Source organism: Periplaneta americana, chromosome 4, assembly GCF_040183065.1.
Source record: "Periplaneta americana isolate PAMFEO1 chromosome 4, P.americana_PAMFEO1_priV1, whole genome shotgun sequence".
Classification (NCBI taxonomy): Eukaryota; Metazoa; Arthropoda; class Insecta; order Blattodea; family Blattidae; genus Periplaneta; species Periplaneta americana.
In genome coordinates, this window is record NC_091120.1 from 31,803,299 (window position 1) to 31,816,844 (window position 13,546).

Genomic DNA, 13,546 nt, shown 5'->3' on the forward strand with positions numbered 1-13,546 from the left:
GATGAGGCCAAGGGTTTGCCGTGGATTACCTGACATTCTCTCACAGTTGAGGAAAACCTCGTGAAATGGGGGAGTTAAATGAAAGTTACTTACTTTACAGGGTCTTTTTCTTTAAATTATTTTAAACAGTTGTATAATATTACGTAGACTTCCAATTCTGTACAGCAAATATTTTCAGGAAAGAGCCTAACACTAGCCACTAGCCTTTATAGAGAGGTCAGCAGAAATGGGTGGGGGAAATCGAGATGTGACATAACCACTCGGTCAGACAATACATCCTCTTGCTATCAGCTTTCTTTCCAATCCCACCAGTCATAATAAGTGCACTATGGGCAATATTGATGTGTTTCGGCAAATGTCTTGCGCTTGCCCATCCCTGCTGTAAGACCATAATATGATATATATTTTATTATTAACCACAAGGAAGTAGGTCTAGAGGTCACGCAGTGAAGGCATTGATCAAAAATTTCTTTGTCGTGGGAAGCGAGAAAGGAAGAAAAGGGGGAGGAGGAACAAGATTATTTTCTCAAAAAGTAGCCTATATAATGTTCCACCCATAAAGTACTTTTAACACACAAACATCAATGATTTTACTGCACATACCTGTGTGAGAGTGAGGTAACATTTGTCAGTGAGGGGTGTGTGTACCAATTTAGGAGCATTTCCTTGATACTCGTATGTGTACTCAAACTCAGCATCCACCATTCTGGCTACAGCCACCCCATCTTTACGAGTGTAGAACCTGTAATTATAAAGCAATCTGTTCATGTAATGTTGTTGTCTAGTGCCTTGCATCTGGCAATGAAGCCATTAGCATGTAATGTAAGGTTATATAATAAAATAATTGAAAAATACCCAAATTTGGAAAATTTTAGTACCTGAGCACGAGTTTTTACTCCTTCAGGGAAGAATTAAGACTGTATTTTTGTACATGTTATTTTACTAACAATAAACAATAAACAATAATAATAATAATAATAATAATAATAATAATAATAATAATAATAATAATAACTGTTTTAATTAAAAATATATTCAGCTACAAATTCCTTAGCAGCATCCAGAAATATAACTTAAATCAGGTTGCTTTTCAATGTCTGCAGTTATGTTCAACTAAGCAAGACATTTCTGAAATTCTGCTACTCTAGGAGAAATTCATTGACACATTCACCCATTTTCCTCTTTCATCCTTCTGTTTGCTTGTTCATTCATTTATTCAATCATTAATGAATTATTAATTGATTCATTAACCCATCTTTGCCTGTCAGCATTTTATTCGCTCACTCATTCGTGTTCATTCATTTATTCATATATTCATCCATCTAGCTTCATCCACCATTCTTCCTCTTGTTCATTTTCTTGTCCACTAACCCATGCACCCACTCACCTTCTCGTATCATCACTTTGTTTGCTCTTCGTTTGTTTACTCATCCAACTCACATAATGACTCATTCAATGATTCACTAATTAATTACAGAACAAAAGAAAGCTAGAACAAAATATTTAGTAGTGGATGGGTTGGTGAATAGACAGATGAATAAGTGAGTGAATGAATGAATGAATGAATGAAATGAATTAATGGAAAGAATGAATGAATGAACGAATGAATGAGTGAATTAATTAATTAATGGATAAGCGTATGTATATATCAAATAAACTTTCGCACTGTACGAGTGCATTTAGATATCAAAAGGAAAAGTCGGGGGTTGGCTGACAGTCATTTTTATCTGACATTATAAATAAAAGGCAGACAATAAAAAGGGCTTTAAAGATTATGCTGATGATATTGCTTAATGTCATAATAAGATTCTTTGATATTCACAAACGTAGTGTAACACCAGACACCCAGCTTTATTTTATTTCAAGAGAAAGCTGTGTTTTGGAATTTTTTGCCCGAAAATCCATTGTCTTTAGCCAGATTTGAACCCACAACACTTGGATCCGGAGGCAAGCATGGTTAACTATTGAAAAGACTACTCAAATGTACTACTGTATTACTGGTTTAATTTTATACACATTTATAAATGCTAATTTTGCAGTGAATGAAACATTTCGAAATGAAAGAAAATAAATAAAAAAAGAGTGATCTATTAGGAATGTATGTGAATATTCATTCTTCAGTTCATCTTTGGTTAAGTGAGTGAAGGCATTTCTAAGAGTCCTCAGATAAGCTGAAAGAATTAAATATGTTCACAAATATTTCCTTACCGCAGCTGTTTCTGCCAGTTCCAGTCCTCAACAGATGAGATTTTGACACTGATTAGATGTTCCACAATACTCATATGATGGATTGTATCCAACAGTAAAGCTTTCAGCTTTAACTCCAACTCCAGTGAATCTCCATCAGTCTCTCCGTCAGCCCATTCGAGTTCTAGCTTTGTGTAAGCTTCCAATTGTGACTGGAAATATTAAGGGTATGGGATCCTTAACAACATGTTATTCATCCTGATGACAGTACACACAAAAAGGTACTTACTCCCCGAATATTAGCTCCAGCTAATGGCAGGTGGTGTAGGATACAATAGAAGCAGAAAAAACTAGCCAGTAAATGAATCAGAAGTTGACTGTTGTCAGATTCAAGTTAAGAAGCTTAGTGACAATATTATAAACTTGTTGTACATAAAAAAAGAAAGAGAGAAAAAAAGAAATGAAGCGAAAAAAGAAAAAAAAAAAGAAGAAATAAGAAAACATTTTCCTAGTGAGAATAGGAAAGAAACATACATCTCTTATTTATGACTAAAATTAAGATTTTCTCGAAAAAAAAATCAAATTTTAAAAAACTTTGAGTAAAATAATATAATGCTGTAAACCAGTCTTGCGATGGTGACTAATATTTGCGGGCGAGAGCTATTTTCTGCCCGCAGCATGCGCGCGGAGCTCTTTTACCTGTAAACATTGCTAAAGGATGTACAGCTCTTAGAACACAGCGCATCATGACAGAACAAAAGTGCTCATACAATAAAGTTTCAAGGAAGAGTGGACGATACAATATTTATGCTTCGAACATGGTGATGAAGTCCAGTGTTTGTTGTGTAAAAAAGAAATAATTTGCAAAAAAAGCAACATAAAACGGCAATATGAGATGCAACATTAAAAAAAATATAGGCATTATTCAGGAGAAGAGAGAAATAAATTGATTTCGAAATTGACATCGAAGATAAATTAATTTACATTTGGGTCAGTAGATTGTATCTAGATTCCTTTTATTTCTTTATTTTAAATGTATTGTTGATGTTTTATTTGTTGCTTGTTTCTGGATATTTACTTTTATTAGACTACGTGTTTCTTTAATAGAAATAATATTTTATCTTTGATTGCACTTTAACTTATACTATTACTAACCTCAAAAAGCCAATTCACTTTTATTCCAATAACTATTTTCAAGATTTTGAGCAAATATGAACTAAACATTTTGAAAACTTTGATGCAAGGAGCTTTTTCTAGTAACGTCAATGTAAAATATACTTAAAAATATAATTTCAAAACTATTAGACCTAATTGCACCAAATTTTGTACAGATATTATTATAGATCTGTTTATATAGTTTAAATTTCACAAATTTTTGGCTGAAAAGTGTGGAAGTTTTAAAAGTCATACATATCCCCTTAAATGATTGACCCCAAAAATTACGATGGCTCTCAATATCTTAATTTAATCAATTTGTTTTTTTGTGTTACGTGCATCTCACAAATCACTCTAAGAAAACTCATTACATAATCACGACTGGAGAGTAAGGACTACATTTTCACAATCATACAATTAATATTGTCATTATTTTTTCAACAGATACTCAAAAGTACTTAGAGATCACACACGTCGAGCAGGTAGACCCTATTAGTTTCTCCTAAACAATGAAGTAAAGTATTTACATAATAAATAATTGCTTTTAACAAGAAAATGGTTTACATACAATTAACTTTTCCTATTTCTCTTTTTGTTCCTAAAACACCCTTCCCATTGCGATTTGTTTATATATGTACAAGTATATTAAATAACTGAATAATTATTATCCCTATTACATAGCCAGAAACTTAATAACGCAAGTTATTATAATTGCTGCCTTTAATCGCTGCATGTGCATGTACATCCCTGTTGTCTACGTTAAAGTGGATGCACTATGCGCCCGTGATCAAGGTCGAGCTCTTCTACCGTGATTTGATTGGGAGCTAATATCGTCTCATCCGTGCTGTAAACCCATTCCAAAATATGTCAATTCATTTAAAAGCCTTTTCGTTAATTTAAACAACTTACTTGTTATTCACTTAAAAACTCATGTCTCCCTTCCTTACCAGTCTACAAAAGAAAGCATACCTTCAATGAAGACAGCAGGTTCTCCAAACCATTAGTACGAATAGCATTTTCACATCTCTGAGTGAAAGTAATGCTTTCAGCTAGACACAGAATCTGAGATGGATATTTAAGAGGATCAGCTCCCGAATTTGACTTCTGAATATCATTTAAACAATCAAGTAGTAACTGTTTCAATGTTGACTTCATTTCATTTGCTAAATTGCTAAGCCATTCCTGAAAATCATAAGACATAACTTGAAAATTTTTTATATGACATAAAAATGTAAAATCAGTTCATGTACAGACCCTCCTACCACAGATTAACAACCCAATAAAGTCTTCTTCGTACAGAGAAAAATATCACTCCAGATCCCGTCTAATCTTACTGGAAATTTCTCGCTGTCTTACACACAAGAAAGTCAATCCAGGAATTTCTAAAAAATATTTCCTTATATAATTTTGTCCATCTACAAACATGTTATTTACCATAAAATTGCCCATTTTTGTCTCGTCCTCATTATATTACTTTAAAGTAACAACTTTCAACTTCCAAAATAGTGTAACTTCAAATAAAAAGACAACTATGCCAAAAAACTTTAAATTATTAATACAAACATCTCACTATTCGTAAACATAAATTCTGTGACAAGCATTCTGAGCTTTACAATTATCACTACGTACTTATTTTTTATTTGATAAGGCAGAGGCTAGTTCTGCATATTTCTACACTATCTACAAGAATGCAGTGTAACTGAAAATTACAAAGTACATCTAATTTGATAACACAATCTCAAGGGAAAAAATGGAACTCTCTGCATCATAATCCACAGTTAATTCCCGATTTATCACGAAAATCGTCTGTAGCTGCATTTAGATTGGCAACAGGCCATGATTGTTTGGCCAAACACCTGCATAGAATTGGAATATATCAGTCCCCTAACTGCCCATTGTGCAACTCAAACCAAGAAATGGATTCGGAACACCTCAAAATCTGTGGCTGACCATGATAATATCTTTGAAAAATATTGGAGTGCAAGAGGTCAAATGACTTTATTGTCAAATGCCTGGCATTAGAAAACAACAACACCACCACCTAAACTGCCCCAAATTTGCAAAACATCTTGTAACTACTGTCGCTGTAAAAATATGACTACATATTAAATATTATAGTGATTATCTTTCATTAAAAAATACAAAACGAAACGGATTTTAAAAATTATGGAATTGATAATATAAATGTGTTATGGTTTATTTAAAGACGCTCGCAACTGCAGAGGTTATATTAGCGTCGCTGGATGTGCCGGAATTTTGTCCTGCAGGAGTTCTTTTACATGCCAGTAAATCTACTGACATGAGCCTGTCACATTTAAGCACACTTAAATGCTATCGACCTGGCCCGGGATCGAACCCGTAACCTTGGGCATAGAAGGCCAGCGCTATACCAACTTGCCAACCAAGTCGACTTGATAATATATCTTCTTTGATGGAAATGATAATATATCTTCTTTCATAACAAGATGTTGCTATGATCTTTTTTTTATGAAAATGATAAAGTATCGTCTTTGATATCAAGATACGGTACTGTTAATGTCTTCTCTTTTTTTCCACTCATATGAAGCCAGTTGTGTAGGCCAATTTACCGACCCAGGGTGCATCAAGGAGGCTGGTCTACGCTGCACTAACGTTGAGATGATGACAGAGATTTGATAGGATGTCACAGGGGAACCAGAGTTCCTGGACTACGGGCTTGCCCAACACAAGTTATAAATCTTGGGTATACCGGGAATCGAACCTTGATCTACAGGATTATAAGTCTAGTGCTCTAGCCACTAGATCACTGCAGCAGAGGCTCTTTATTTTTAGAAACATTTTTAAAAATTTCTCCTTTTATGCTGCAAGCCAGTGTTAACCTAAACCGAAATCTTTTGGACATTTCTGTAGTAGCTAACATAATACAAAATCAGATAGACTTTCATATTATTCAATCTTTCAGATAGTTCCAATTTTTGTGTTATTTTAACATAAAACACTCGACTGCATCACAACAAAATAACATTTTAATTCATAAGTACAGCCTAGTAACAGAATGAGATTTACAAACTTACTTCAACTTGCTGTGTGAGCCTGACGTGTTTGCTTAGATGTACCACTTCGCCTTCCAGTGATTTCATGGCCATAATATTATGACCTTCATCATCAAATACAACACTATGAATTCCAGCAAATAATTTCTTCAAATGGGCCTGAATTACCCTTTCTTTTGTAGACTGTCCCAATATTTCTAGTAAATCATCGTCACCAAGGAAATAGAACCTTGGAAATACAGACCGTTTCTCCTGTAAAGATCGACATTTACATTTACAGCACACTACATTTAAAGTTAACAAATGAACATTTCTTTAAAGGTATGGTCTGAACAATATTGCTTATGTTATGTAATTTGTTGGAGATTTAATTCGTAATCTCCATGCCAGCACTGAGCTTATAGCTCCTTATTTATAGCTCTGAATTATAATAAAGAATTTCTACCTATTATAGAGTGCGGTTCATTGTAGAGTATACATTCTGAAGAAGAGCTGATATTCAGCCTATACAAGTATGGAATAAACCATGCATGTTCTATGTATAGTTGGAAGCAGGAAAGCTTCATTTGTGAACTGTCAGGAATTTTTTCTAGCATAAGATTTCGTAAGTTAATTTTCCTCGGTTGCTCCGATGAATACAATTTTAATATACTGTGCCAGCATCTTGAAGAATAAATTAAATAAGAAAGCAGAAATTACTTTGACAAATGCCAAAATGCATTTAGAAAGGGATGAGAATGTACAGATCCAGTTTTTACTCTAAACAGAAAATCGAGAAGAGACGAAAGTATAATTTACCATTATATTTACTGTTTGTAGATTATACAAAGGCATATGATAACATCAATAGACAAAAATTGTGGGAAATATTATAAGATTATAATATATCTCTTTTGCTTATTGATGCTATATACAGTTTATATTAAAATATAGAAATCAAAATAAAATTAAGAAATTTCATACCACAAATAAGAGTACATGACAAGGCTGCTCCTATCACTATTACTGCTCAACATATACATTAATCATGAAATGGATACCTACGATTCAAACATATGGAATACAAATTAACAGACAATTTAAATTAACACTACTATGTGCAGATGACCACTAGACAACGAAAATAATTTACAAAGAGCAACCAAAAATTTAAATGACATTGCAAAAGTATATGGACTTAAAAAAAATCTAAAGCCAATTTTATCATCATGACAATCATATATTAGGATGGAAGAAAAGTACTTCCATCAAAATCTCCAAATAGAATTTTTTTAAGAATTGCAATACTTTCTATTGTATAAGTAGGCCTACTATCATATAAAGTACTGGCATCAATATTTCATTTGATGATGCTTTCAACTGCAGAGGTCAATGTTGAAATTCAACATGAGCAAGAACTGGCCAACAAATTTTATCTGAAGCCCTCAGTCAGCAACAGAGTTCTTTTACATGCCATAAATCTACAATACAGAACCCACTGTTTCACTTCTCTCTCGGTGGAACCTTGCTACAGATTTTAGTGTCCTATAAAATCAGTCTCTTTCAGATGGGTTTGAATGTCCTAGGCCAAGGTAATAATACACATATTTTATATAATTTTAATAAAAATCTTGTCTTAATAAGACCGCATTACAAATAAACAGAACAATCAATTTTCCATTAATTATTATTTACACTTCCGTAAACTGGGGTTACTTTGTACACAGAGGAAACTTTGAACATTTTTTCAAACAATCATATTTAGGTTTCTACATGCTGAACTTGTTATAGACGGAGGTAGAACATCATAAAAATCATTCTCATACCAAATTTACCTCCATCTATAACAAGTGAAGCATGTAGAAACCTAATTATGAGTTTCTGAAAAAATGTTCAAAGTTTCCTCTGTGTTCAAAGTAACCCCAGTTTACGGTTATAAATGCTACAGATTAAAAAAAAAAAACATTAAAATACTTACTTCAAGGAAATCATTAAGACTCTTCTGACAGCGAGACAATTGATCCAGAAGTGTATTCAGGATTTGGTGAAGATTGCTAATCCTGCACAATGACACCACTTTATTGTCTCGAGCTACATCTTCCATAATGTAACGGAAATCTTGATCTACTCTTCGAAATCTTGCCTGATCTTGTGATAAAGTTCCAGCACCAAATATAGGTTCAAGATACACCCATCTAAGTGAAAATATGATCTATTAATAATGCTTATCCACACAAGACATATCTTTAACTTTAATCATAAATTAATAAGGTCTGAAAATATAAATTCTTAGTTACTGATATGATGATTATACTTACTTGCGCTGAATCTGATTCAAGTTACGCAGGTAGGCATCAAGGTCAGCCAATCTTGTTTCCCAGATCGAAGCTCTATCACTGAAACTCTTATAGTTCGGAGAATTCTTTATGGACTGAAGCAAGCATTGATTGTCACCGACCTGTAATATTTATTCATAACGCATTAAAATAAGCACACAAAATTGTGTTATCATTTATGATGGGAAATTGAAAATAGGACACAGACTTTACCTTGTTCAGAATATCCTTGAAATCCTTAATAAGCATCACTGATTGTCCTTGAGAATCTTTATGTTCTGTGAGTAGAAACTTAGCTTCTACTTCCCAAATATCCAGCTCTCCCAGTGCCTGTCTGATCACTATTTCACTAGAAGCACGTGCATTCAGATCCTTTAAAATAAACAAATAACTTCTAGGTACATAAACTTTGACCATATCTTCGGAGTTACAGTGAATTGCTCCAGAACTCCATAGCAGAAAGCAGATGCTCTATTTCAGTGTCACGTTTATTTTTCCTCCTATTTACTGGATTTTAGATCTTGCATGACGAAATATTTATTTACAGATCTATTTAGAGATTTGAATATTCAATGAAAATTATTAAGACATATCTATTATTGAAATATTCGAGACGTATGATCTTGAGAAACATATACCAGTACATTCCTCTAGAATGACATTATTTACTGTATATTCAAGAGGATTAACCTCTCTAATTACAAACTGCAGTATGAAATAATAGTGTACGAGAGAAGAAAACAGAACAGAATATGTATTTACTTACTTGCAAAACACTCGAATTAGCAGCAATATTTTCTTTCACATTTAAGAAGTCAGCAAATGTAAGCATCTCAACTGATTTGTTAGGCATCCCTAAAATTCCAAACATTTCAAGCCAGTGTTTGTCACTGAACATTTCTCCACGAACGTACTTTAATGATGGCAATATCACCTGAGGATAAAATAAATAAATATACATACATACATAATGTGAAACTGTAGCAACTTCAAATAATTTAAAAGTATAAGATAATCCTTAATTCTGCATGTGCTTTATAAAATACTTCTAATTGAAGATATAGGATTATAAATATCATATGCTAAATTACATGACATAATATACATATAACAACATTCATATCTGAAGCTTAATGAAAGGAATTATTACTTGGTCACTCACAAAAGTTTAACATCATTTGATTTCAAAAATAGCTAAATATCACAAACACTATTTAAAAATTGAAATATATATTACATTAAGGTTACCAGATGTCCTCGTTTCCTGGGGACAGTTTCCGAATTTTGCTTTCTGTCCCCGAATTTAATATTTTTTTCCAAGATATCCCCGGATTTTCATTGCTAATTATTATTAATATGGTTTAATGATTCTTACATATTGCAATGATGAATTTTACTACTGCAAATTCGCCGTTTTTTCATGATGCCAAAATCAAAACTGAATATGAGGACGTAACTGCATTTGATTCTTCCGTTGTTATCGAAGCTAATAAAAAAATGAATTCCAGGAAAGAAGACAAATTTATCCCATCATCAATTAGGAAACTTTTGGGCATCTTTAGAAGTGGCTCTCATTTCACAACAGAATTCTCAGTATCTCTGATGAATTTTATGAAAATGCTGTTGAATATCCCAGTGCCTGTGTTATTCATTCATAAGATAAGATATCTATAAAATGTACCTATTTGTTGAGACCTTCTCTAGAAAGAGAAAATTTTGTAGAGACAGTCCATTATTTTTCTTCAAATGTAGATGGACTTGACATGGATGGAGATAATTTATTTGATGAAATTTCTTGCTTGAAGAAATATGTGACTTCATAGAAAATGGCAAAGTGGAATGAAGAAAATGCTACTCTTTGCTCAAAATGAAGTGGAATTTTTTTTTAACTTCTATGTAATAAAATTATTCCCTGTGCACAACTTCAGAAGTTGATTGAATTCTCTCTGTGTCCTGGAAGTAAGGTTTCAGTGAAGAGAGATTCACCAATGAACATGATATGGACATCCCGAAAGTCCAGAATGAGCTCAGAAATTGTTTGTGCCATGCTTGCTATCTTACACATTAACCAACTTTAACATGACCTGTCAGGAATTTGCTGAAAAATTGGGGTCTAGAGAAGACCTGCTTAAAAAATTCACTCTTCTGAAAAAAAGAAAAACAGTAGTTCAGTCTTTAAATAGATTACATACCAATATTTTAATTCTTTAAATGTGTGAAAGCAATATAAGTGAACGGCAATCTAAAAGAAATGTTAAAAGTATTTTTATATGTCGATATAATATGTCCTCGGAAATTTTGAAGAAAATCTGGTAACCTTATATTAGATAGAAAATAAAGTTAAAATAGTTTACATTAATTACAATACATACCTATGCAACAAAAACACACAATTCGAACATTTAGAATAAAATACTTCACAAATCACCATTCACAAAAATCACAATGATTCAAAGTCTTCAAAGATTATCTCGGCTTGTTTTTTCTTTGTAATGGACACTCACCTTATACTTTTCAACCTCTTGCAATAACCTTACTGTTAAGGATGTGGTCTCATTGCCAGATTTAAGCTTTTCTTGCCATTGCTGTAGGAATTCTTCAAGTTTGTAGCTCTTGCTTCGGAAAACTATCCATTCCTCTTTGGACATATCCTCAATACCTGCATTTAATCATGATGAAAGACACGTGTAAATTAAACGAAGAAAAACTGAAAGCTATTTCCTTCTTGTATATTAAAAATGAAAATGTGTACATACCCGTGTTGAACTCATCAAAGAGAGACCACATACTCTCATGCTTCTTTAGATCACTTTCTATTTCTTCAAAAAAGGAAAATTCTGGATTATCTATTCCAAAATGAGAACAGTCTTCCCTGAAAAGGGATATGAAACATGAGTAAAAATCTAAACTAATGCTTTCATATTGATAACAGCATATACAATTAACAATCCTCACATAAGCTTAGTTCTTGTCTGCAACAGTAATTCCCATTCTTGTCTTTTTTCTCGAAGTACTTTGAGGCTTTTAGTGAGGACTTCAGGTCCTCCATCCTGTAAGCTTGTCTCCCTGGGTTTCAGTTGCTCCCACCGCAACTGGAACTTTTCAGCTTCACCCATGAGATTCTCTACCTGTGTCATTAGGTTGCTTTTAATTCCCTCCACCTACAAAAATTAATTTCAAGTCAATACACAATTTTATCGACTTCATGTATTCTTCATTCTTCTATATACACTTTTAACATTTATATATCACAGATTAAATTTAATCAGTCATTATATTCTTATCACTTATAACTGAATTTTATACACAAAGTTACGTTAAAATATTGACATACATTTGTTTCCTACTTAAATTTGCTACTCATTTCCGTAAATCATCCTCAGTTTTTGCAACCAAAAATGTATCAAGTATAAAATTACTGTTCTAGTAACTTCATCTTCAACCAATTTAATTTCAGTTCGTCACTGATTCTCATTCTTTTAATAATTCATTAACACAGGAGATGAACAGTATTGGGGACAAAGTAAATTACAAACCTACTTTACTCTCTTTGATGTAAACGGAAGTTGAACCTTTTCCACACTGCCACGTCTCCTTTCGTAGTTTCTTTAGTTAATAAAAATAATATGTGCATGTAAACTATACTCTTTTTCCTATCACACAGTATGGACGTTATTATCTCAACATTATTTTAACATGTTACGAAAGTGTTAATACTGTAATATAGTCATGGAGCACAATTTAATTAGTTTTAAACAATCTTCCTTTCCTCCTCTCTTCCGTACCACCTACCTGTTTACTAAGGAGGTACTGGTGATTATCCAACATTGCTTGAAAGTTGTCCCACATTGCTGCCATACGACTAACTTGTTCCACCCTCTCCTTCGTCCAACTGGCAAGTGTTTTATTCTTCTTTTCTGCTTCTTCAAAAACTTTCAGCATCTGAATTCAATATAAATACCGATTACAAATTTATAGCGTTTGTAGAAAGGACAGAGGAGTTATCCTTTTTAATCAAATCTGTTGTATCAACAGGCTCTAGCAACCACATCTTAGTTATCATCTTCCCTTCAAAGACAGATTTTTTTCATAACATGAAGTAAACAGTGAAATATATGTTTTGGAGTTACTGACTGAAACCTGAAGTTGATTGAATTGTATTAAAGAATACAATAATTTTAACCAGTGGCGGTTCCTCGGAGGAGGGAAGGGAGGAACGTCCTCCTCACATTTTCTTCTTTTGAAAGTAAATACCAAATAAAATATGTGCCTTGAAATTCGAGGAAGATTCGATAATTTTTAAGTTCACAGCTATAAGAAAAACTTGGTTGATCGAGTTTTAAACGACGCACGCTCATGTGCTGTAGAAAACTGTGAGAAAGATGCGAGATTGTCTGTGTAAAGGAAAGGCACTCCATTCCTCCTCTACTGCAGTTAACACACATAGACAACAGCGCACTAGCGGCCAGAGAAAGAAGCAGAGTTTTAAAGCAAGTAAATGAACGGAGACGGAGGAGATCCTCCTCTGAATCACTCATAGGTGGGAAATAGAAACCGACTGGTCATGCAGCAAGCTCGCTACTGCTGCCATCTAACGATGTTGCATTCAACCGGATTATAACACATCTAGGAGGAGACACAACAAAAACAGTTGTAATGCAACGCTATGAAAGACACCATGTAAACTTTTTTTTTTAATTATAAATAAAAAATATTATTCATTGCACTTTATATAGGCTACTATTCATGGTTTGAAACTTTCGTGGATATTTGAAAGTTAAAGTCGGGTTTATGTAAAACAAAGAGGAAGTAGTTTTACGTAGTTGGCCCCTGAAATTCACTTCTATTCATTTTTTA

The 13,546-nt window shown here is 33.1% G+C and overlaps 1 protein-coding gene across 2 annotated transcripts in view; it reads right to left on the reverse strand.

Moving 5' to 3' along the window:
• btv (dynein cytoplasmic heavy chain beethoven) overlaps positions 1–13,546 on the reverse strand; it is a 131,920-nt gene that overhangs the window by 82,577 nt on the left and 35,797 nt on the right. For both annotated transcript variants that reach the window (XM_069823110.1, XM_069823108.1), the window contains exons 20-31: positions 12,482–12,631; positions 11,645–11,850; positions 11,446–11,561; positions 11,194–11,348; positions 9,456–9,623; positions 8,903–9,061; positions 8,672–8,811; positions 8,332–8,548; positions 6,396–6,626; positions 4,312–4,524; positions 2,209–2,399; positions 604–742 (exon numbers count right to left, since the gene is read on the reverse strand). In XM_069823110.1, the coding sequence (XP_069679211.1) occupies positions 604–742; positions 2,209–2,399; positions 4,312–4,524; positions 6,396–6,626; positions 8,332–8,548; positions 8,672–8,811; positions 8,903–9,061; positions 9,456–9,623; positions 11,194–11,348; positions 11,446–11,561; positions 11,645–11,850; positions 12,482–12,631 (2,085 nt within the window). The remainder of the gene's footprint in view (positions 1–603; positions 743–2,208; positions 2,400–4,311; positions 4,525–6,395; positions 6,627–8,331; positions 8,549–8,671; positions 8,812–8,902; positions 9,062–9,455; positions 9,624–11,193; positions 11,349–11,445; positions 11,562–11,644; positions 11,851–12,481; positions 12,632–13,546) is intronic.